Source organism: Danio rerio, chromosome 10 (genome assembly GCF_052040795.2).
Source record: "Danio rerio strain M-AB ecotype USA chromosome 10, GRCz13ab, whole genome shotgun sequence".
Lineage (NCBI taxonomy): Eukaryota > Metazoa > Chordata > Actinopteri > Cypriniformes > Danionidae > Danio > Danio rerio.
Window position 1 is genome coordinate 40,019,531 of NC_141030.1, and position 25,888 is coordinate 40,045,418.

The 25,888-nt window shown below is 36.8% G+C and overlaps 2 protein-coding genes across 7 annotated transcripts in view; one reads left to right on the forward strand and one right to left on the reverse strand.

Annotated features, from left to right (window-relative positions):
• Positions 1 to 20,490, forward strand: part of or30bv1 (odorant receptor, family 30, subfamily BV, member 1) — a 202,249-nt gene extending 181,759 nt beyond the window's left edge. For all 5 annotated transcript variants that reach the window (XR_015500571.1, XR_015500570.1, XR_015500572.1 and 2 more), the window contains one exon: positions 20,352 to 20,490. The gene's annotated coding sequence lies outside the window, so the exon portion shown is untranslated. The remainder of the gene's footprint in view (positions 1 to 20,351) is intronic.
• Positions 2,758 to 25,888, reverse strand: part of ubl3a (ubiquitin-like 3a) — a 43,108-nt gene continuing 19,977 nt past the window's right edge. Inside the window, 5 exon segments of one of the 2 annotated variants that reach the window (NM_212686.3) lie at positions 2,758 to 4,063; positions 4,136 to 4,372; positions 8,449 to 8,526; positions 11,234 to 11,320; positions 16,592 to 16,700. In NM_212686.3, the coding sequence (NP_997851.1) occupies positions 4,320 to 4,372; positions 8,449 to 8,526; positions 11,234 to 11,320; positions 16,592 to 16,700 (327 nt within the window). In that variant the 3' untranslated portion in view covers positions 2,758 to 4,063; positions 4,136 to 4,319. 2 annotated transcript variants of the gene reach the window in all.

Here is a 25,888-nt window from a genome sequence, read left to right on the forward strand (position 1 = left end):
CATGTTAGGCTATTTTGGCCACCTAACGTTACCATGGTTAATCTTGTAGGCTAATTAAAAAGATCATTAAATGTTATTATCTTTATTTAAAACATTATAAAATCGTATTATGAATCGCGTTGTGTTAACCTAAATATATTTCTTGATATTGTGATTAAATCAAAATTCAGTCCTCAAAAAGTGAATGTCTGTATGACCGCTTCAGTTCCACTAGAGGGCGCTGTGGTGGCAAATAAAATGTGTTCATACTAAATAAGGCGATAATTCATTTAGTTTTATGCATATCTTTTAATTGAGATATTTGTACACGAAAATAAACTACAATTAATAATATTAACAATAATACATACGTATTTATATTGATGATAAACATTTTATTGGATTGTATTCAGTTTGTGTGTGAATGTGAATATGTGTGTAACTATGATTTCTTCCACAAGGTGGCGCAGAAAGCTCGCAGTAAAAAGTATTTGACATCAGGAACTATGGGGCTGGTTGTGGTGTGATGATTTATTAAGAAAAAGATCAGCTAACGTTCATGATTAAAATATCACATCTTTCAGGAATGCACTGTTCTCTGCATATCTAAGCTGCCAAATATTTAAAAGCTGAATTGATCAAAACACTGTTCAAAACCGGTTAAAAATTACAATATCTGAATATATTTCACAAATGTCATTTGTTCTCGTGACACAATGCTGAAGTCAGCAAGACTTTGGTGCCACAAATCGTTCGAATATGCTGCACTTATTATCAGTATTGAACACTGTGCTGCTGCATTTTTTATCTTTTTTTTATTATTATTTTGATAAACAAGTTTTTGTTTTTTGCTTATTTCTTTTAATTTCTTTATAATTGAAATGTAAGACATCGGTTAAAATCTTTTTTAATTATGATTATTATTTACTGGATTTATTAGGTGTTGATTGGAGTAAAGTGTTAACTTTTGTTTTAAGGTCAGATGAAAATTCATTCAAGTTTCTATTAAATTTTGTCATTTAGAGCCTCAATTTCTACAGTGATAATTGGTCAAAATTCAAAGTTTTGATGTTGTCACTGAAAATCAGTGTTATTTTATCAAACTCCTTTGCAGTTAAAACATTGCCAATTATGTTGTCTAAAATTACAATAAAAGTAACAAAAAAACTTGGCATATTTTAATTCATAGACAAAGTTCTAAATGACAATATTGTTTTAGGAAAAATGTCATTTTCTTTTATTCTGTGAACTTCATTTTATTACTATACACACACACACACACACACACACACACACACACACACACACACTGGCCGCTTTATTAGGTACACCTGTCCAACTGCTCGTTAAATTTCTAATCAACCAATCACATGACAGCAACTCTATGCATTTAGGCAAGTAGACATGGTGAAGACGATCTGCTGCAGTTCAAACCGAGCATCAGAATGGGGAAGAAAGGTGATTTAAGTGACTTTGAATGTGGCATGGTTGTTGGTGTCAGACAGGCTGGTCTGAGTATTTCAGAAACTTCTGATCTACTGGGATTTTCACGCACAATTATCTCTAGGTTTTACAGAGAATGGTCTGAAAAAGGTCTGGTAAATGCCTTGTTGATGCCAGAGGTCAGAGGAGAATGGCCTGACTGGTTAAGCTGATAGAAAGGCAACAATAACTCAAATAACCACTCGTTACAACCGAGGTCTGCAGAATCTGAATACGTAACACGTCCAACCTTGAGGCAGATGGGCTACAGCAGCAGAAGACCACACCGGGTGCCACTCCTGTCAGCTAAGAACAGAAAACTGAGGCTACAATTCACACAGACTCACCAAAATTGGACAATAGAAGATTGGAAAACATTGCCTGGTCTTATGGGTCTCGATCTCTGCTGCGACATTCAGATGGTAGGGTCAGAACCTGGCGTCAACAACATGAAAACATGTATTGTATTGGGTGTCTTCTGTAAGTCCCTTAAATATGGTTTGTATATATATATACACCGTAATGTACATGGGGATAAACCATTTGTTTTTGCGGTTGATTCATGCTAAACTCATATAATATTTAAAATATAAAGCACATGTGTATGTGTAATTGTGCATATATGGTTTATTTATTCATTTAACCTAGATTATTAAGGGGCTTTGAAATATTTATGCTTCAAAAAAACATTTGGGGGCGGTACGGTGGCGTAGTGGGTAGCGATGTTTCCTACCAACAGGAAGGTCGCTGGTTCAAGCCTCGACTGGGTCAGTTGGCATTTATGTGTGGAGTTTGCATTGCATAGGTTTCTTCCGGGTGCTCCTGTTTCCCCCCACAAGTTCAAAGACAGATGGTAGGGTCAGAATTTGGTGTCAACAACATGAAAACATGGATCCATTCTGCCTAGTATCAGCAGTTCAGGCTGCTTGTGATGTAATGGTGTGGGGGATATTGTCTTGGCACACTTTGTACCAATTAGTACCAATTGAGCATCGTGTCAACGCCACAGCCTACCTGACAACACTGTACTCATCTTCTAATGGCTACTTCCAGAAGGATAATATGTCGTAAAGCATGAATCACCTCAGACTGGTTTCTTGAACATGGCAATGAGTTCACTGTACTCAAATGGCCTCCACAGTTACCAGAACTCAATCTAATAGGCCTCTTTAGGATGTGATGGAATAGAAGATTCACATCAACTGCGTGAGACTATTAAGGTGTACCTAGTAAAGTGGCTGGTGTGTGTGTGTGTGTGTGTGTCAGTCAGAAGTATCAGAAGACAAACACAAGCACTTGACTTGAATAATCTGGATTCTTTATTCAGTTTATAGATGTATTTCCATTTGTATTTTAGAGAATGAGAAGCATTAGTTTTATTTACAATTATCTTTTTAAAAACTTCAGCTCTGTACAGATTTAAACCCTGATAAGGACCAATATTTTTCAGACCGAGTGCGGTGTTAAAAAGCAGAAAAGCAAAGACCACATACAAAGAAAAGGAAGATTATATCAAATTATGAACATTTAAAAAAAAAATAATGATAACAAAAACACGGTACAGTAATTTCTTCAACCATTAGAGAGGGGGTTGCTGCTGTTAAAGTACATGACATAGTCAGCGTCTCACTGCTCCGAATGCTAATGTGCTAACTGTTTAAAACTATCATACACTAGACACCAATATATATCAACAATCTATAGTTATGTTCTCTATAAGATTCATATTAAATATACTCTACACGTATGTAACCTTCCAATACGGTTCCCATTTGGAAAAACAAGGGGAAAGAAAAAAATTGACACCGATTTAGAAATGAAACAGCTCACGTTTCTGTCTTGTGCAAACAATTTTTATATATATCTAAAAAGTAGGGAGAAATAGAAACCAAGCCAAACTTCATTCCACAGATTTCTTCTGGCTCCAAACGCAAGCATTAATTTACACCAACTACGCTTGGGAGGGGGAAATAAAGGGATAGTCGGACCCTTCCTAAAAAAGAGAGCAGCTCCGATCAATCTAAAGAAAACACTGGATGACTGTCAAAACACAGTCGCAAATGTTATTAGTTATTCATTACGTGTTATTTAGACTTTCCAAGCAGACGTCCGGAGATCCGCCCTCCTGCAAATCAACGTTTCAGCAATCTCCAGGATTAAAAAGGGCCATCCAAACCAGAAACATTTCTCGAGCGTTCATCATCAGGCACATCAATACTTGTTCTCCTGGACAGACACTGCTTAGCACTTCACCAGAACAGTCCGCCGGTGAAGCGTGTGCTAGTATTTCATGCATCTCCTCTGCAGCGGTTGCGCTGTTAAACGTGAAAAGTTCATCAGACCCTGTGTAAATTCATTCTTCCCTCCTGAGAGGAAGAAATGGAGGGCCTGGAGTCTCTTCATCCTCACTGAATCATTCATGTTTACTATGTGCAATAAAAAACTGATCAACAAGGGCCTCCTCCATGTGCAAACCGGCAGAAGAAGCTGTGTGTGTGTGTGTGTGTGTTTCAGTGAGTTCATGGAGGTGTTAGAAAAGGTGTGTTTCAATGAGTTCTTGAAGGTGTTAGAGATAGTGTGTGTGTGTGTGTGTGTGTGTGTGTGTGTGTGTGTGTGTGTGTGTGTGTGTGTGTGTGTGTGTGTGTGTGTGTGTGTGTGTGTGTGTGTGTGTGTGAAGGCGGGACGCTTTTATTATATGCTGCTCTCCAGGTTGGATGATCATCTTTTGGCTTGAATCTCAGATCTGCGTGTGTGTGTTTTTCTCTCCGGCTCTTGCTAGTCTGGTGTGAGTAGTTGTTTAAGCAGCTTCGGGCGGTGGGTGACGGGACACACTCATTCAGAGGGATGAAGGGACGCATTTACAGGATCACACAACAGTTGCTCTCTCCAGTCTTTTCCCGGTTCCTCTGACCTGAAATAAATAAACAGAAATCAACAGTGTTTAATATTACTGAATCACAACCTCTAGTGAAGCTGCGCAAATATTATTTTCGAAATTGAGATCATTCATTTTCATTCCGAGGGTGACATGGTGGCTCAGTGGGGTAGCACTGTCGCCAAACCGCAAGAAGGTTGCTGGTTTGAGTCCCATCTGGGTCAGTTGACGTTTCTGTGTGGAGTTTGCATGTTCTCCCCATGTTGATTTCCTCCGGGTGCTCCGGTTTCCCCACAGTCCAAACACATGCGCTATAGGGGAAATGAATAAACTAAATCGGCTGTAGTGTATGTGTGTGAATGAAAGTGTATGGGTGTTTCCCAATATTGGGTTGTAGCTGCAAGGGTATCCGCTGTGTAAAACATATTGATAAGTCGGCGGTTCATTCCTCTGCCGTGATCTCTGATGAATAAAGGGACTAAGCCAAAAAAATTGAATGAACTTTCCTTCGGATTAGTCTCTTTAATTGACTGAAATCTCGTCTTGTATGTCTTAAATAATTTTAAACGGTGTTAATTTTCCTTTGTTTATGTAAAGCTGCCCAATCGATACAAATCGCATCCAATCACCAACAACACATCTCAAGAAAACATTTAGCAAAACTATTCATAACTAATATTAAAACTGTAGTCTGAGCCATACATTTCGTTTTTAAAGATTTTTTTTAAGTTATGTTGAACAAAAATTGATGTATAAAACCAAGATCTGCTTCTTATGAAAATATATATATAAATAATAGATATATTGTTTTTCTGCTGGGTCATAAAAAAATCCTTGTCTAGCCCTATATAAGTCCAAAATTTAGTTCTTGGTCTTAAAAAGTCTTAAATTTGACTTGGTGAAACCTGCAGAAACCCTGCTTATTTATCACTGGTCGCCACATCGGAATGAACTGCCAACTATTCCAGCACATGTTTTACGCAGCGGATGCCCTTTCAGCCGCAAAATTAAGATAATTCTTCTACAATTCTGAATAGATGACTGATTTTAAAAAAGTCACTTCAACAAATGATTTAATGACTGGTTTAATAAAAACTACAGGGTGAATCTGTTCATTATAGAACAAATCAATGAAATCTATGAAATATTGACTGTTATAATAAGATGTAAGTGCGTATGTCTGTGTACAGTTAATTTATCATATTTAAATGAGTGAATTAATGAAGGCGGCATGGTGGCTCAGTCTATAGCACTGTCCACAGACATGGGGTATAGGTGAATTGCATAAACTAAATTGGCTGTAGTGTATGGGTGTTTCCCAATCCCACTACTGGCTTGCACCGTGTAAAACATATGCCGGAATAGTTGGAGGTTCATTCCGCTGTGGCGACCTCTGAAATAGAGACTAAGCCAAAGATGAATGAAACTAACGAATAGATTACTCACTCATATGCTCAAGATAACTTTATTATTTTTGTGAACAAATGATTCAATGACTCGCTTAAACACTTCACTGTACTGGATGATTTTGCTTTTTCTGAACCATTGTCTTGAACAAATGAGTCATAACTCACTCAGAAAAAGAAATTCACTCATTACTAGATGAATCAGCATATATGAACAAATCAACAAATTATGACTCTTAAAATAAGATGCTGAAAAGTCAAAATGTGAATTGGTGCAGTCTGTGTAAAACATATTTATTCTGTTATTTTGTTAAATGAAAGATCAGATGAAACAGATACTTCACAACTGGAGAAATTATTTAACAAATGATTAACTCATGAATACTTAATTATTGCATTACTGGATGAATCTGCTTTTCCTGAACAACTGTCTAACCAAATGATTCAATGACTCGCTTATAAAGACTTTTACATTACTAAATGAATCTGCATTTTTAAACAAAGCTATTAAACAAATGATTCAATGAGTCACTTGTAAGGCTTCACTTGTGACTTATGACTGAGTGAATCAGTGTGGATTTAATATTAAAAGTGTCAAGAAACAAAGCGTCATCAGTGTTTACATATGATGTTTATATGTGAACTTTATAAGATCTATAAACTGTGCTCTCTGTACGTCTGTGATCATTTGACTTTTCATACCATAAAGGTACTGTGTGGCTGAAATCATCAGAGACTGGAGGTGTTCATAACTATAAATGACACCTGCTCTCTGTGAGTCAGTAGCAGCACACGGGTCAGAGGATTTGCTGTGATCTGACTTGTCAAAGGTTAAATAGACAGTCAAATTGCTGTCGTTTAGGAATAAGACTGTGTGGGTGTTTGAATCTAGTGCTCAGAAAGCATTTTTTTAAAGCTTCATAGGAATTCTTTTATAGAGGTAGGCAACATAATAATGTTAGCTTGTATGATGCATATTTTATTCTTTTCACGAAAAGCATCTTTCACACGCTCAACAACAAAAAATATGCATACGTTATGGTGGGCAAAGTAAAAGAAAAACATGTAAACTTCATTCATTTAGAAGACCTTAAAGGTGCCCTATAAGGAAAATCTGGATATACCAGGGCATGGTACAATAATAAAAGATCAGTATGTGGAAATGGGCATACTGTGAGCCTCAGACACCACTGTTTCCTCATTCTCATGTAAATTCCACAAGTGTAAAGCTGCGGTCACATTAGAGATTGAGCATGCGATATTCTGTCGTGCGGCGCTGCGAAAAGGGGCGGGATTAACAAGCTTATTAGACATATTAAAAAGCGAGCGATTGCTTCATGTTTTAAATTTCTGTCCAGAGAGGTCATGTTTTGATCCTTGATAGGTCACGCAGTTAAGCAATGCGATTTCGCAGGTCAGAGTTCACCACGTTTGAACTTTGCACCGCAGCAACCTGCGAAACTTGACGCATGACCCTGCGTTTCCAGTCTGACGCATTCGCATGCGTATGAATGGAAGTCTATGGGAGGAAAAGCCCAGTGTGACCGCAGCTTAAACCCTGGTGGACAACGGGCCAATCAGAAGACAACAAAACTGTGACGAGACTCACGGCCCATGGCCTTTGCATTTGCATGTGTGAATAATTTGGGTCGTTTATCCGGATGGGTAGCCATGTCATCAAGCTCTGAGATCATTAATATGCACACCAGTGTTTGATAAACAACAACATTTTCTCCCTTAGTTATTTTTAAGCGTATATTTTACTTACTATGTATGTGGGACTTTTATTTTGAAAATGCAAGCGCCAAATTGTTTATTGTGTTACTGGGCAATGAAAGACATGCTTCAATATCGCCTCAGGACACACAATGCAAAATGTACAGATTACACATTTATTCATCTCCACTCTGTAGAGACATACGGTGTGTTTAGTTGCATCTATTGTTAATTTATTAATGCATCTATTGTAAATAACTGGGTTTATATTTGTCTGTGCTCAGCGTACATCATGCAGTGTGTGTGTCTGTAAGAGCAGCACAAGCGAATATTCATGACACAAACCATACATGTTCAATCATAGACCTTCTGATTTTATGGAGTAATAAATGAGCTTGTAAAACCATTTCTAGATTTTTTTTTTATTTATCAAAGCCATAAACCTACTATGTAGATATCAGAAAACAATTGAACTTATTAAACCAATGCAGCATATGGCACTCTTACCAAATAATGTGTCCCAATGCTACTTACATTTACTGGAGTAATACAGAATTAGCATTATAGAATTCAAATCAGCATTCATTTAAACTACTTAAAAGAGTTTTTGTGTATTTTGCATAAAAGAAGTAAAATAAAAAAAACTAAAACATCAAGAAAATGAAAAACAGAAAATGCTAAAAAAAAAATTATAAATGACTCCAAATATGCATTATACCTACATATTCATTGTTCACCTGAACTATAAATCAATAAAATTGCATCATTTTGTCTCGTAATTTTTTTTTTTCATTGTTGTTAATATTGCAAAATCAAACTAGCAAGCTTTCAATTCATAGTTTTTTGCCTAAAAATATTGCTGTAGGCCAGGAATGATCCCCATTCTCTCAGCTGGTGATTTCTGAGGAAAGTGAAGGCTGCAGTGAATCAGGGAGCGTGTGAAAAAGTGAAGGAGGCGTGTGCAGAAAAGACAGAGGGCAGTACGGTTACCTTGGGAATTTGGCTCGGGCAGCGTCTCTCTGGCAACTAAATGCATCACTGTGGTTTTTCCGAGAGGCAGTTTTAAAACTGGAAGACAGGAGAAAAAAAAAAAAGACTGAATGACCACACAAGAGACTAATGCAGCTGTACATACACAACACCGGAGTCACTTTTCAAGGAGATGCAGACGCAGGACAGAGGATGACATGTAAACCTCTGGATCATTTCAGTCTGTATCTTATTGAGAGCTGTCACTGACTCTGAGGCTCTCCTGACTTCTGCCTTCACGCCTTGGTTCTCCTGAATGGAGAAGGTGTCAGCGTGCATTATCAAACTGACACTTCTCTGGCAAACCCTGCCTGCGCTACACCATCACGTCATCGGCTGTTCAGATCAGAAGCTGGGTTTTTTTATTCACTCGTAGTTACTCAGACATGTTTTACCCAGACAAAACATACTGGAAAAACTTTCTATCAGCAATATATTTACCCTTTTCACAAGTCACAATTCATTATTTTATAAATACAATAAAAAACTGTAGGAGTTATTATAAGCATAAGCACAATATGAACCTATAGGAGTTACTATGAGGATGTTTTTTAAGATTAATATTTGGTAAAAATTTAGAAAGAAACAACCTCTAGAAAACATTGTCTGACTTTTCTAACAAAGTTGATGGATGGATGGATGGATGGATGGAGATAGATAAAAGGTATGGAGCTAGCTTAGTATCTATAGTATTTCATGCAAAAGACACAATGTACACATGCGTAGCCAAATTCACATGCATGAAACCAAATTCACGTGTGTAAAATATTTATTTATATTCACACAGAACAATTCACGTGCACAAAAGAAAAATATATATTCATAAAATAAATTTCACAAATGCAAAACACCATTTGCAAATGAGTGTACAATGAGTTTTGAATGTTCAAAATTTGCGAGTTCATTCTGAATGAGAATATGCAAATCCTCTTTTTATGTACAACTCCCCCTGGATGTGTGTGTGTGTGTGTGTGTGTGTGTGTGTGTGTGTGTGTGTGTGTGTGTGTGTGTGTGTGTGTAAGCAGGCGACTTGTACCTTTCATAGAGCTGTATTCGATGAAATGCACTCTGCGCTCCTTTATACTCAGTCGGGAAAACGGAGTAAGAGATGCGCAGGCTTCAAGCAAGAGCTATTAAATTCCCTGACTAAAAACTTAATTTACATTATATCTAATGAACGTAAACAAGCTGTTGTTGTGCTTTAGTAACCTAATATGTAAAATAGATAATATAATTCGCTAATAAATATATAAATGTAATCATTTTTAAATGATTCTCATGAGTTTATTTTTTCTTTATTAAGCTAGAAACTAAAACAATTGACAATGAAAATATCACAACATAAACTAAGTGTTTATTTGCTTATCACGGGCTGTAGTAAACTTATTAGCAATTAAATTAAAGCAAACGGATGGATGGATGGATGGATGGATGGATGGATGGATAGATAGATAGATAGATAGATAGATAGATAGATAGATAGATAGATAGATAGATAGATAGAAAAAAAGTTATAATAGACAGATGAATAGGTGACAGAGATAGATAGATAAAAAGTAAAAGGTAAAATAGACATGGATAAACAACGGACAGAAAGATGAAAATGAAGAGATGGATGGATGGATGGATACAGATAGATAGATAGATAGATAGATAGATAGATAGATAGATAGATAGATAGATAGATAGATAGATGGATGGATGGATGGATGGATGGATGGATGGATAGATAGATAGACGAAAAGTGAAAATTAAAGAAAAAAGGTAAAATAGACAGATGAATAGATGACCGAGATAGATAGATAAGTAAAAGTTAAAATAGACATGGATAAACAACGGACAGAAAGATAAAAATGAAGAGATGGATGGATAGATAGATAGATAGATAGATAGATAGATAGATAGATAGATAGATAGATAGATAGATAGATAGATAGATAGATAGATAGATAGATAGATAGACGAAAAGTGAAAATTAAAGAAAAAAGGTAAAATAGACAGATGAATAGATAACAGAGATAGATTGATGGAAAGTAAAATAGACAGATGGATAGACGACAGACAGAAAAATGAAAATTAATGGATGTATAGTTATAGAAAAGACAGAAAGATGAAAAGTAAAATAAATTAATGGATAGCAAACAGAAAGATGAAAAATAAGGGATGCATGGATGAAAAGTAAAAAAAGACGGATGGATGACAGACAGAAAGATGAATATTAAGGGAAAGTTAGATAGACAGATAGATAGATAGACATGTGCTTTCTCACACACATTCTCAGCCTCTCTCGTTTATTGTTGCTGCAGAGATGGCCAAACAAATAAAAACGTGTTTCCTGTTCACGCCCAAAGAATTTCCTCTCCTCCCTGTTTTCTCTCCCTGATGACAGGTCTGTCCGCCACTGCTTTCCTACTTCCATGCTCTTACTCTTTTCCCTTTAATCTCCAAGACAAACTTGCATCCGCATTTTGTGAATATTTGATGGAATAATGCGTGTTTTAGGAAGTTAACTCTGTTCAAAACTGGAGAACAGTGACATGTAGGAGCTTCTGGTGCGTTTTACATTCAACTGTGAAAGAACCAAACTGCACTGCAAAAATGGATCAATCCCAAAAGTCCACCTGGCAGAGAAAAAGTAGCTCTTTCTCAGACAAATGATTATGCATGCGGCACAGCGATTTATTTGATGACAGAACTGAGAGTGTGTGATGTGATATGAGTAATGTTCATGGGGTGTGTGGCTCACCTCCTAGCGTCACATTGCCGTGTAGGAATCGGCCCTGATAGATGAGACGCACGATGTTCGGGCTGCTTACTTGTTCCTCCTCCCAGTCTGTTAAAGACAGAACGAATGAGAAAGATTGTTGTTTATGCTGTACACAAATCTATGAGTATCTGAAATCAGTATACACTGAATATTAAAGGCACAATATGTCAGACTTTATCATTAAAATATCCAAAAACCACTAAAACGGTGTTATATGTTTTGCTGACTTAAGCACTTAAGTTATACCAAGTCCTTTAAAGAATGTAAGCAAGTTTAACTATGGCCCGTTTCCACTGAGTGGTACGGTACTCAGTCATTACTAACCTTTCTATGAACATGATTTGATTATAACTGCAGATCAATGATAGATCAGTAGCCTAATGTAATGTCTGCAGTTATATAAAATAAATAAATAAATCCAACATATATGAACACATCCAGACCCGTACAGTCTCTGATATGTTACCAATTACAGAAAAACTACACACATCATACATTTAGTCCTTATTTGGGTTCATAAGCACGTAACATATAGCCCACAGTAACCTCTCATCTGTTTCTTTAATCTTCACCAGCAGATGTAACCTCTGTTAGAGAGTTATTCCATCATTCCGGGTTCATAATAATCCATAAGGTGATGATAATAGTTCAACAGGGCTGTTTGTTTATCTTTTAGGTTGCTGAAAGAATCATTTGCTCCTTTGTTTTTTCCAGCTTCTCCTTTGTTTATTTAATGCTTGAGTCTCGTGTTTGTCCGATTCTAAAAGGATTGGATGTCAGAAGCACTTCAAAAATATTATCATCAGCTCAAGTTCGTTATTTCAAACTTAGACATGCGGCAAGCGCATAAGCTCTCTCTCTCTCTCTCTCGTGAAACCGCTTGCACTTTTAGACTGCCTTGCCAAACAAAAACAGGACATGGCAGATTTTGTTCTTCTTGGCTTTGTTTCTGGTCATCGATATGGCGACAAGGTTTGTTTGAGCTCGGGTTGACCATGGCTCATTATTATATGTATATATTATTACGATGTAATGTCTTGGTTGTGTTTTTAAAAATGGCGGCTCCTTTGTTTTCATTCACCTAGCTTGTACATGTGCCAGTGATGCTTCTCTGTAAATGTAGCATTACATTGCGCATCTTGCTCCGCCTTTTGGTACGCTTTTGTTGTGCTAGGTACCCCTTTGAAAGGGTACCCAAAAAGGGGTACGGTTCACTTTTTGGTATTTTTTGACAGTGGAAATGGCGATAAAGGGTATCATAGCACTCAGTGGAAACAGCCCACTAGTGATATGAACTGTGTCCAGTTTGGTCATGCTAATGACTTCCTTGATTTTCAGTTTGGTTTTATAGAAAACGTGGAAACACCAAAGATGTTTTAATATCGATATCTTCTTGTGTTTTATTAGACTGCACATAGCAGTATTATAACAGAAGCCTATAGTGTATTTAGTATAATAAAACAGATCTGTGGCATAATGAAAGCTCTGCTACTTTTGTGTCGTATCACGCTCATCCCTCATCAGGAATTGCTTCAGAGCATTTGTTTCACTTCGACGGCTTCATACTATCATTATAATAAGTGTTCTATACTTTAGTTCAGTGGTCCTCAACCCTCAGGCCACAGACTGGTACCAGGCCACACAAAAAATGATTAATTATTTCCGTTTTATCTTTTATAAAAAAGAATGACTGTATTCTCTCGATTACATCTCAGTCACATGAGCGCCTAAATTTAACCCACAAGAAACAGACGTCTTTGGAAGGTTTATTTGTGCAGGGGAAAAGGCCCAATGAAGGAGCCACGGACTGGATCTGCAATCCATTTGTCAACACATCAGGTGAATCCAGCATGTCTGTGCAAGAAGATCGACCGCCAGAGATCACAAATGATGGCAGTCGTTCACATATTCCGTCTTTTCCACACACAGACTTGTTATTTCTAATGGAGGCGCAGTTCCAAATATGTGTGCAAGTGTCGTGATGTGCCTTCCAGTCGCCACCAGTTAAAAACATCTTCAGAATGCCGTGATAAAAAGAATGCCATAAATAAAACTTGGATCAGAGTTGCTGCAATGTTTTGTCATCATCTGAGAAAACGGTTGATGGTCACCTCTACATACCTCAATCTACATACAACAACCCCCCCGGGCCATGTTTAAATTGTCAAGCGTTGACCGATATGCAGTGACAGAAAGGTTGGGGACCACTGCTTTAGTTCATCCTTGAACATGTTTTCTGCAGGAGTCCAGTAGGATATAATGAAAACTACAACTCGCATGATTTCACACTCAGTCGTGCCATCATCACATGACACCTTTGTTTGTTTTGAATACCTGCCCTCTAGTGGAGGAAACTAAACACTGTGCTTTAAGAAAGTTATACAGGTTTAAAACAGCTTAGTGCTTAGCTAAACAGCTTAGCTTAGTAAACACTTCCATCAGTCTTCACTCTTTCACATTCCTCCTGCTTTTTCATTATTTTCTCCACATTCGTTCATCCATTCAATCGACTCGGCCATCTCTCTCAGTCTTGACTCAATCAGTCACAAGACTGGAGTGAGGGTCATTCTGTGTCCTCATGAGGTCCAGCTCCGCTGTGCTCGTCTGCTATGAATAAAACTCTGATTCAATCCCAGACCACCCCGATTCAGTTTACAGACTCTACAACAAAGACAGCCTTTCTTTTCGCTGAATTTACTCGCTTTTTTAACAATATTTTTTACAGCATAATTAAGGGATGATGACTTTCATCAGAGTAATTTAGAGTTAGGAAAAGGCTTTATAAAGGCCCATTCACAGCAATAACTATAACAATGAAGATACAGTTCTAAAAAGAAATCAGTCCAAACAAAAACTACAGCACTAATAGAAATCACTTCAAGAATTATTTCTTCCAACTGATCCACAATAAAAGAAATCAACAGCCAATCAGAATCCGTAAAGAAACTTGAGCAGATGAAAATACTGCAGCGTGTGCTTATGATAAAGTCAATTTCTACACTGGTGTTTTATACTAATTTGGTTAACATTGTTAGTGTAACTATACCTTAAGTTAGTTTCCTGGTCTCTCAGATGGTTTAGCTCAGAGATGCCCAAACTAAACACACTGATACCAGCTAAACTATCTCTTTCTAGCTAACTTAAGTAGACCTGGAGACCAGATAACCACATGATATTGTTTAAAATGTGTGTTCTTTGGACATTTACCATAGCATTGTAATCACGACTTTGATATTAACACCCACTAACAGTAAGTGGGTGGGTTTCAACAGTAGTGTGTAATACTCAAAACCATAAGCCACTTTTGCAGGTAGCATTTTTTTAAAGGGGCAAGTAAAAGAATCTGCTGAACACACAAACTCGTAGTATAAACGTAGTATAAACCTTCATCAATACAACTCTTGAATATATGAGTGATCTGAATAATTAGGATGAATTAATCACTCATACATTAAGGTGATTCACAATGGTCCATGTTGCAGTGAATATTTTTGGCAGGAGCCCAAAATATATATTTTTTATGGGCCAAAACCAGGGGTCACCAAACTCGTTCCTGGAGGGCCGGTGTTCTGTAGATTTTAGCTCCAACCCTAATCAAACACACCTGAACAAGCTAATCAAGCTTTTACTAGGTATACTAGAAACACCCAGGCAGGTGTGTTGAGGCAAGTTGGAGCTAAACCCTGCAGGGACACAAGCCCTCCAGGACCGAGATTGGTGACCCCTGGCCAAAACTATACATTTTTCTTTTGTGGCAAAAAAAAAGAGATTAGAATATCAAGTGTCATGAAGATATTTTGTACATTTCCTTTTATAGATGTATTAAATCCCAATTTTTGATTAGTAATAATATGCATATTCATTTGAGTAACTTGAAAAGTGATTGTCTCAATATTTGGATATATTTTATTATATATTCAATATTATATTCTTCTCAGGTTCCAAATTTTCCAATAATTGTATCTCAACCAAATACTGTCCTTTCCTAGAAAAACAAAACATAAATGGAAAGCTTACTTATCCTTATTTATATCTATCCAGCTTTTAGATGGTGTGTATATATCTCAGTTTCCAAAAATGTACGCTTATGACGGATTTTGAGGCCCTGGGTCACATTAAAAAAAGAAATCATCAGGCGATAAACTATATCATTGTCATTTTAAGACAATTTATGCCAATCATTATAAAATGCCAGAATGACAATCACACTGCAAGTACACTCTTCCGAAGAACATATAATAGTTTTTCCTTAAGAATATTTCATTTAATTATAGTCATTTTAGCAATTTAATAATGGGTATTGGAATCTGAATGTGAAAACAGATATTCTAAATTAATAATAATAAATGTTAACAAAGTTCAAGGTAAAAAGTAACAGAAGCAGCAATATTTGTTACCAGATTTATTTTCAATAGTCAGACACCAACATGAAAATGTACAATAGTAATTTATTGTAAATACTATAGTGTTTTTTTAACCATACTGACACTGACGCCTTTAATAGAGATAGAGATGTTGCACAATCAGCTAAAATTTTCCTAGAATTGGTTTTTATGTATGGGTGATTTATATTGCATCACCAAAAATGATTGAGGTCATGTCCATGTGTTGTGCGATAAGTCAATATATCCATTATTGTGACAGGCCTAGAAATCATTGCATTTTTCAACGTAAATTATAATTATATGTTGCCTTTGTGAGAAATGCAAACTTCTTTCAAAAATCATACAGACCTCAAATTTTGAATAGCAGTGCATCAAAACATCATGGTATACATCAACACTGCAATGTACATCATGGTACTGCAATAGTACATTTCAGAGAAGTCAATCAGATGGAAAAATGGTAAACTCGAGCTTGTGGGCACATCTCGGAAAGCCCTTGCTGTTTCAGAAGGGTTGCCAAGGAGAGACAGATGAAAGAATCTGGATACCATCTGCTCATTCCTGAAACTCAGAGGTAGCAGTATGTGTGTGTATAATAACCTACAGAATTCAGACTAGTATCTGTGGAATATTCCAGTGCAAACCCTAATTCACAGCCCTCAGGCACTAGCCGGCTAGACAGGTGTATAAACACACAAACTCAGACACACAGTTTTTTTTTTCCGCCTCAATAATGTCATTGACTTCAGGTCTGTGTGGGATTACCACTCGGTCAGACTCAGATTTGTCTGCGGCACAGATTATCTGGAAACAGAAAAGGGTTGTAAAGAGGAATCTACTCGACGCCAGGATACAAAAGCCTGAAAATCCTTCACACAAGCCAATAGTTTCAGTTTACTGGGGGATGCATTCATAACAAAGTGTGTGTTTGGAGATGTGAATCACCACGCACCCATTGGCCAGTTGTCATACACGTGCTTGGCGATGTCGGCCGCCGAGTCGTTTGGAGAGAACAGGAACTCTTTTGTTTTTCCACTCACCAAGATGAGCCTCAAGTTGATCTGAAACACAAACACAAACAATAGGGCTGTTAGAAGCGAGCTCAGAATCAAGCTTCCTCTACACTGACACGAAACAACATTCACGGCCCGTTTTAACTTGCTGGAGTGACGTATTTCCAGGGTGCACAGCAGAATCAACATTTGCATAAACAATGCCTAAATAGCTATTATATTATTGGCAGGCAACACTGGAGGAATGTGCACATTTCCACAGAGTAAAAAGCTTTACCAACTCATCACCCGGGCATATTTGTTTATAAAATTCATTGACTAATTTGATTAAGCCACCAATTAGCTACCAATAAAAGTGTTGTTAGCTCCATTTGGCACATTTATCTGTTTGAACAGACTCCCGAAATCAAAATAAATGAAAGAATATGAAGGAAAACAGCTTAATTTAAATGAATAATAAATAAAATATAATAAAATACAACTGTTTGTATTTTCAATAATGTTTAATGAATCGTGCACAAATAACTAACATATTAAATAATATTATTTTGGATTTTATGCTTTTATTTTGAATTAATATAATGTTAAATTGGGGTGACGTGGTAGCACAGTGGGTAGCGATGTCACCTCACAGCAAGAAGGTCGCTGGTTCAAGCCTCAGCTGGGTCAGTTGGCGTTTCTGTGTGGAGTTTCTACCCGTGTTCGTGTGGGTTTCCTCCGGGTTCTCTGGTTTCCCCCACAGGTCAAAAGACGTGGTATAGGTGAATTGGGTAAGCTAAAATTGTCTGTAGTGTATGAGTGTGTATAGATGTTTCTCAGTGATGAGTTGCCTCCTGTCTGTAACCTTCACTGTCCTATCCATATTAAAGGTGAAAAAACTTTTAAAAATGTAGAAAAAAATTTAAAATAAACATGCTAGACTTTCTGCGATGGTGTTGTGAGGCATTGCTGAGATGGTATCGGTTGTCATAAACTACGCCATTACAAGATAAGAACTGATTGAATCTTGTCTCACGATGCCAGTTGTCGCTTACAACACCCCACGACACCCTAGGTCACGGCTTACAAATTATTGAGCTGAAGCTTGAATTAAATTAAAATCAGCTTGAAGCTTGAATTAAATGATAAATGAAATGCAATATCTGTAAAAAAAAAAAATAAACAAAAATCGCAGTTAGATATTTTCCCTAAATCGCACAGCCCTTGTGGGTACACATGGCTTCTCTAAAGAATAAAACTAAAAAAAACAGTGGATTTCTTTTTTTATTTCAACAGTCTTTTTAAGAAACCCATTTAAAAGAAACGGTGTATAAGTGTAATAATAAATAAAAAATATTTTTATAAATCACTTTTTGGACGCATGTAGGTATAACCATGTGCCATGGGTAAAAATCCAACTAACACCCCAACTATATTTCAACCATGTGGGAAGCACTGATACACTTGACAAAACCTTTCTGGGTCTTTGTGGAAAATTCTATTAGGATTTAAAAACTATTTAATAATTCAAATTTATAAATATGATTAATAATAATAATTCCTTACATTTATATAGCGCTTTTCTGGGCACTCAAAGCACTTTACACATAGGGGGGAATCTCCTCATCCACCACCAGTGTGCAGCATCCACCTGCATTATTATAGTAAGCTTTAGTTTTTATTTTTATATTGTCTCTTTGGGTTTTAACTTTGGTTAATACTTTAGTAATAATTTATCTCCCCAGTTGATGTTAATTATAAATGACTAAACCATTTTTTTATTATTATTTGTTAACTGCAATAAACCTGACTTCTGGCTGTACAAAGGCAAAACCTACTAATTTAATCAACACCAAACCTATATATAAAAACTATTCTGATTGAGATGGGATGGTATCTCAGTGGTCACTGATTTGAGTCCCGACTGGGCCAGTTGGCATTTCTGTGTGGAGTTTGCATGTTCTCTCTTTGTTGGCGAGGGTTTCCTCCGTGTGCTTTTAAGCTAAACTGGCCTTAGTGTATGTGTGTGAATGAGAGTGTGTATGGGTGTTTCCCAGTGCTGGGTTGCAGCAGGATAAGTTGCTGGTTCATTCCACTGTGGCGACCCCTGATAAATAACTTTTCTTTGGCTTAGTCCCTTTAAAGAATGAATGGATATTCTGATTGATTTATAATCAATACCACCTTATTTTCTCAGCATCTAGGCTTGATTAAACCAAAGCCATCTATCACAGCTCATATCATTATTTAAAAAACAGTCTGAGCACATCAATCTTCATCTGTCCTTCATTTCAGCCTTTCTTTGATGCCTCCAAACCACCAGTGATTCAATCAGCGCGATTATGCTGTTTGCGCAAGTGCTCAAGCAACATAATTTGCAAAATGTCCATTATCATATTCATTCACATCCCAGAGTGCCGCTCATTTAAAAACAAAAGAGTAGCAGACATCAAGCTGCTACAGCGAGAGAGAGAGAGAGAGAGACACGGGACAGGACAGGACAGGACAATGCTCGGGGCAGTGCATGTCCAATGCACGTGTGTTACTATGCAAGAGTCTGACATCAGAGGATCCAATATTACACTCCTCCCTCTGCACACACACACTGGCAGCTGCAGTGATGTAACAGAGTGAAAACCAGCAGATGGAAACAAAGATCCTCCTAAGCACTTTATAGAATCAGATTAGAGCCAGGAGCAAGAGCCGCTCACTGAAAGAACTCAACCAGAGATCAAAACACACACACACACACACACCATCTTAAGTCTCCTTCAGAGCAAAGAGTATTAGTCAACAGACAGCCGCGTGCATTCATGCACAAGACAAAATGATGTTTGGACGACCATGCAGACATACACATGCAAATCTAATTTAGGCCTGGGATTAGTATAGAGCTATTTTATGAAGCCACCGCACAGGAAGGAAATACCAGAGGAAATCTACTTATCACTATATTACTGTACACATTTTTGACAATTCACTCCTCAGTTTGCAAGAGCTTTAAAAAGACTGCTTTAGGGTCAAAGATGAAAAGGGGATTTCAAGAATTACTGCAATAAATTGTAATATGGCTTTCAATTTTGGTACATCAGAATGTGTCCGGTTGCATTTTTTCCGAGGGAAAAAAAATTCAGTTTTTACCATCATGTTAAAGAAGACATCTTTAGAACAATAATCATATGATGGCATATTAAAAAAGCTATTCAATAGGGGTTCTCTGATCAGGATTTTTGCAGCTGATACCGAGTAGTTATTCTTTGTCATGATGAATGGCCGAAACAGAGAACTGATTCTGATCTCGCCTTCCCTAAGACAATAAATAAAGGATGCTGCTTATAATTCCTTAAACATATCTCTTTTAACCATTTAGGTGTGAGCATGTCATGGTAAGAAGCAGCTTTACAGAAAATAATATATCACATATAAACATTGGGAAGAACAAAAACAATTTGAATACATTGCAAATGACGAAAGAAGAATTCAACAGGTCTCAATCAAGAAAAAAAAAGAAAAAATTATGAATAGTGTGTGTGTGTGTGTGTGTATGTATATATATATATATATATATATATATATATATATATATATATATATATATATATATATAAATCAAATATAATAAAACCTAATACAATTAGTTTGGAACTTTATGATTCAAAGAAATCTTAATTATGTTTTTTATTTTTAAAGCTCCGCCTCTGTATCCACTGTCTTTTTCAGATGACATCATCAAGCCCTCCCTACACAACTCCCAATGGACAAAACCTACATGTATATCACACCAAGTACATCATTCTATGGGCAAATTTTTTTCTATGCCACCACTGGGTATGAGGAAAATAAAAAATGTAAAACCAAACAGCTTGTGTCATCATTCTCTCATATGGACTCATTGGCATTTGCCAGCTCGTGGCTGATTAAAAACATCAGGATGGCAGCTCGAACGCACCCGCACACCTCCTAGTTTCCATAGCGATGGTAACCGTGGCAGCGGCTCCTCAGTGAGAGCGCTGACCTGAATCACCTGCAGGCTGAGTCTATCTCCATCCCAGCCTCATCCTTCATTATGTCACTCCATCTTTTCCACATCTTTGTCTAACCATGACGTATCATCTGCACCAGGAGAATGCCAATGAGCAACAGATTTATGAGCTTTCCAGACGTAGGAAAAGATCTAATCGCAGAAGTATGTGTTATGATTGGATGCGTCTGCTCAACATTTCTCTTCCTCAGCGAGCCGACCAAATCTCACGATGACGTCGCTCGACTTGAAAAGACGCCTCCGAGGAAATTCAACAACAACAACAACAACAAACTCAGCAGAAAGCATCTACTGGGGAATGATTTCTAATGCCAGGGTAAGAGCAGGTGGTTCCCTGTCTGAGAAAATAGTTGCTATGCCAAACGTGGGCTTCTGTAGTACTGCAACCTCATAAAATATGGTGAGCAATTCCAGCGCAGGAACCCCCAGCTCCCGTTACCAAGCCTTCAGGGGCAATGTTTTATGTAATCGGCCCCCAGCGCAATCCTGCAGACACAAACACACCTTCCTGAGGGCAAAGACGTCATGCATCAGCGCAGTCATGAGGCTACAGGCCAGCACTGGGATCTCTGTTGTTTTGGAAAGATTTGTAGAGACTGCATTAATGACAGGGAAATAGATAAGGTATAGTAAAAGTAGAGCTGGGCGACGTTACGAAAAAAAAAAAACAGTACAGTGTTTTATATCATACGATATAGATAATTATTGAACATTTTATAACAATCCATTTAGGTATATTATTATCTGAATATTATTATTATTAATAATATTATTATCATATTATTATTACTGAAATGTATATATTATATACAAAGTGTGAAGCAGATTGGTTAGTTCTACTTGCATAAATCACGATGTGCTCGCAGCATTTAGAAAAGTTCAGATCTTTTTCAACTAGGTGCGGCTGGAAAATGGACACACGTCACGATAAACACTTGGTGGAGTTGAAAGGCGTGAGACATGGAGCACAAACACTCTTGTCAGTTTTGTAGGTAATTAATAATACAATAGCACTAATCCGCTTGTTAAGTGGTGACTTGTTTGTGACGTATGTATACTGTTTCCGGGTCCAAGCCGCCATTCATTTGAGTGGAGAAATCATTCGTTCAATCTCTGGGCTTGCTGCATAACAAATACCAAAAATTTTACAATTTATAAAAAATGAATTACTTTCTGGCCATCGGATATTAGGCATGGACATATATATTGCGATCGTGATTTTCGAAAGCATTAAATCGCTTTGTAAACGTTTATCATTACCATTTCATGAGTCTCCCCATTTAGTTGAATAGATCGCTTGGACCCGGAAGCCGCTTCGCGTGACGTCACTCTTAACAAGCGGATACTGAAATAGTTACGGCATTTTAGAAGGACCAAAACATTTCAGATGTTTTACAGTGTGCTCGGCCTGCTGGATTATCCATTCACACACTTTTTTTTTCATCACATTATCATATATAACAAAATCACAAGACTTTTTTAATGCACATACAGGAATTTGTTTGGTAAAAGTGTTTCCATCATAGTTTATGCACATTTTTTCTTATCGAATAAAAATACTACCCTACTCGGTTATGAGCATAAAAATCACATCTTGGCGTTTCCTTCAACTGATTATTTATGTGCATATCCAAAATGTGCGTAAAAATAGGTGTATGGAAACATAGCTAATAATTCATTTGAATGATTTAGTCTGGCATGATAAAGTAAATGCTCTTAAAATAAAGGCTGAATATTTCATATTAATCTCTCTTTTACTAGTTAATTGGCAAAATCATGCACTTAAGTATATTGAATTATGATACCTTTATTGTAATAGAGCACTGCAAGGTACCAGTCGATGCCAAATAACACCTGCACTAGTCTTTCCAGAGCTGACCTGCTGAAAACAGATCTGCCACCCAGAGCAGGTGTTTCAGGTTTACTCCGGTTTAAAACAGATCGTGAAGTACTGGAGAATTTTGTAAACGTTGCAGCTTTTTGGCATCGCAGGAGATTCTCTGTTTGAGTAGAATAAACATCCAGCTGGTTCTGCCAGGAGACACGGATAGAGAGAGAGAGAGAAAAAGAGAGAGAGAGATGCTGACAGTAATGAGTGTGTCAGACAGGACGTCTGAACTAAAAGCAGTCACAACAACAAATGCTGACCACAGTGGATGTGACACGCCGACCGGCTTTGCCCATCTCAGAATAGAGGTCTGCCAGATTGTTCCGGGAATGACATTTATGCAATAGGGAACAGACACACACACTCACACACACTCACAGGACTTACGCAACTGCACATCAATGAAAACAATATTAGAAACGTTGCCTCCAGCAGGGGGATTTGTCTGTTTTGGAGGGAGAGGAAATGAGTGAGTTCTATGAAAATGAGTGAGTGCTATGACAAGAATTCCCAAAACAAAAACAAGTCACCTGCTACTTGTCTGATTCACAGGAAGAGCCATTAGAGACTAGATCTACGCAGAACTACTGCAAGCTTTGTCTTTAGATGAACTTGATTTCACCTTAAAATGACACTACAAATGCTGCAAGCCACAGAATCATCCAAAATATGCAACTAGGGGGCACACAATGGGCTTTATTTTGACGATCCATGCGCAAAAGCAATTAGGGCGTGTCGGAATCTACTTTTGCTAATATAAGGACGGAAAAATCCGATTTGTGCCGCGGTGCATGGTCTAAAAGGGTTGAGCTTATTTTCTTATTGAGTTATATGTGTGTTTTGAGAATAAACCAATCAGAGTCTCATCTCCCATTCCCTTTAAAAGTCAGTTGCATTGTGCCATGGTGCATTTGCTATTTACACCACAGACTTTGTAAGTGGAAAAACTGAGCATTTTACTAGCTAGAAAACAGTGAAACAGAGCATCTGCAGCGCGAGAAAGAGAGATAAGGCATCTCATAATCTACTTTCACTTTCGCTCTCGTGGATAGGGAAACCTTGTACGCACAGACATCAATGAACCTATGAATAATTAATTTAGTTTCTTAAGCGCAAAGATTTTGTTTTTTTGTTATTTCTAAATTCAGTTCTAATTTCCAGCAAACTAATAAACGAACAATTATTACGAAGTGTGGTCAAACAACTGAGTTATATCCAAATAGACATGCTGTGCCCCATATGGTCTAAAACCTGACAGGTGGACAAATCTAAGCTTGTTTTTAATAAAACAAATATAAATATGCATTTAATAAATAATACTGCTAATAATAATAACATTATACAAAAGCAAATAGTTATGAATAAATTGAAAAAGTCCCCCGAGATGAAGAAGGCATGAAAGTTTGGTTTTTATATTTATGTAGGCTAGAAAATAATATGTTTTGTAATATTTTAATCCTCATATTTATATCATATAGGCTATATATCCTCATTATATCCTATATATATCCTTAATATTTTAATTATTTTTCATTTGTAAAGATATTTGCGTATTGCTGTACACCCTGTCTGTATTAAGCAATGTGTAAGCCAGCCGCACAACTAACGTGCTCTGCGCTGGACAATAGAGCAGCTTTGATCTGATCTATTTTTTGAACCTTCTATTTAAGTTCCTCAAAATAGCAACACACCAGCAATGCACCTTAATACACCTTCTTTTTTAGACCAGAACGCCTATGGGCACACATATGAGCACAAATGCATTTGCTATTTAAACGGTGTGGTGCAAAACATCAAAACGACTCTTGCGCCAAGCTAAAACTAGCAAACAACTACTGCGTCACGGCTTGCGCCCCATTGCACCGGGTGTATGATAGAGCCCAATTTCGTTGTAGCATCGATATCACAATGTGCACATCTGCAAGAGTTACATTGTGAGATCTGCAATGTTAAGTCTGAATTGTAGTTCAGGCCAGGAGTTACAAAACCAGTTGTTTTGACATGTGGAGTCACAGCTAAATTTAACCATACAAAAATAAAAGTTTAACATTTGCATGTGTTTTGTGACTGTGTTTTAAGAGAGCACTTATGTTTGGTGTGACAAATATTTATTGTATTATTTTAGTATTGTCAAAAAGAGCTATTCAAACCATCCTTTAAAACAGAATTCCATTTCGCAATATTAATCGCAGAATAAAAGAATTTCACAATATACAATTTTTCCAATATCATGCAGCCCTACAGTATATGCAGCCCTTTTTATATAACATTTGAAATGCCAAACTCTTGTGATCGAATTTCCAATATATAACAAAAGGCCACAACAACAGGTAAAAGTTAAAAGGAAAGGTTAGTCCTGACAAATTAAAGGTATATATGGACTTAAAGTGTAAAATTAACATTTATTGTATTGACCTTATTCTACAATGCAGAAGTTCAATCATTTTGTTGCGATAATTTTAGAACTTCAGATTCAGTTGCCAACGGGAGAAATGACTAGGAATAATAAACAGCAGAAAACTGTCAAACTACTTGCTTTATAAACAAATGTGTTCATGACTATACAGACGAAGCAGCATAATATAATAAGAAAATATCAGTTTGCAACTTCCAACAGCGTAACAAGCTGTTTTTAATGTTTAAAAATCAATGGAAGTGAATGAGACAGAAAGTCGAGACATAAAGATTGCAATGGCTGCGCCCGCTAGTACGCAAAGAATAAGGTCATGTTACATTCATTACAAAAAAGCCCACACATTTGATATCTTATAATCAAAATATATGTATATATAATTTTGAATTATGAAAATGTTTATTTTATGGAATAGTCATACTATTTAAATCATTATTGTTTAAATATTTTAATTATAATTAAATAATAATAATGTGCATACCTTAACATATCCAAGCATCACTCAGATGAACTAACTAATGATATAAATTCTTATGACATTAAGAAAGTGAATAGGCCTTTAATAAAGGGATATTTCACCAAAAAATGAAAATTACTCATTTAATCTCCCTTAAGTTGTCACAAACCTTTGAGTTTCTTTTTTTTTTTTTTGTTAAACATAAAAGAAGATATTTTGAAAAATGTTTAAAATCGTTAAACATTGACTTCCATAGTATTTGTATGTTCAACTATGGAATGGTTACAGGTTTCCAGCATTTATCAAAATTCTTTGTTTAATAGACAAAAAACTGAAACAGATTTGTGACAAGAGTGAGTAAATAATGACAGAATGTTCAGTTTGGGGTGATTATTCCTTTTAAAGTACTTCAAAAGCATGGCGTAACAAACAATCAATGAGTGAAAAAAGAAATTTG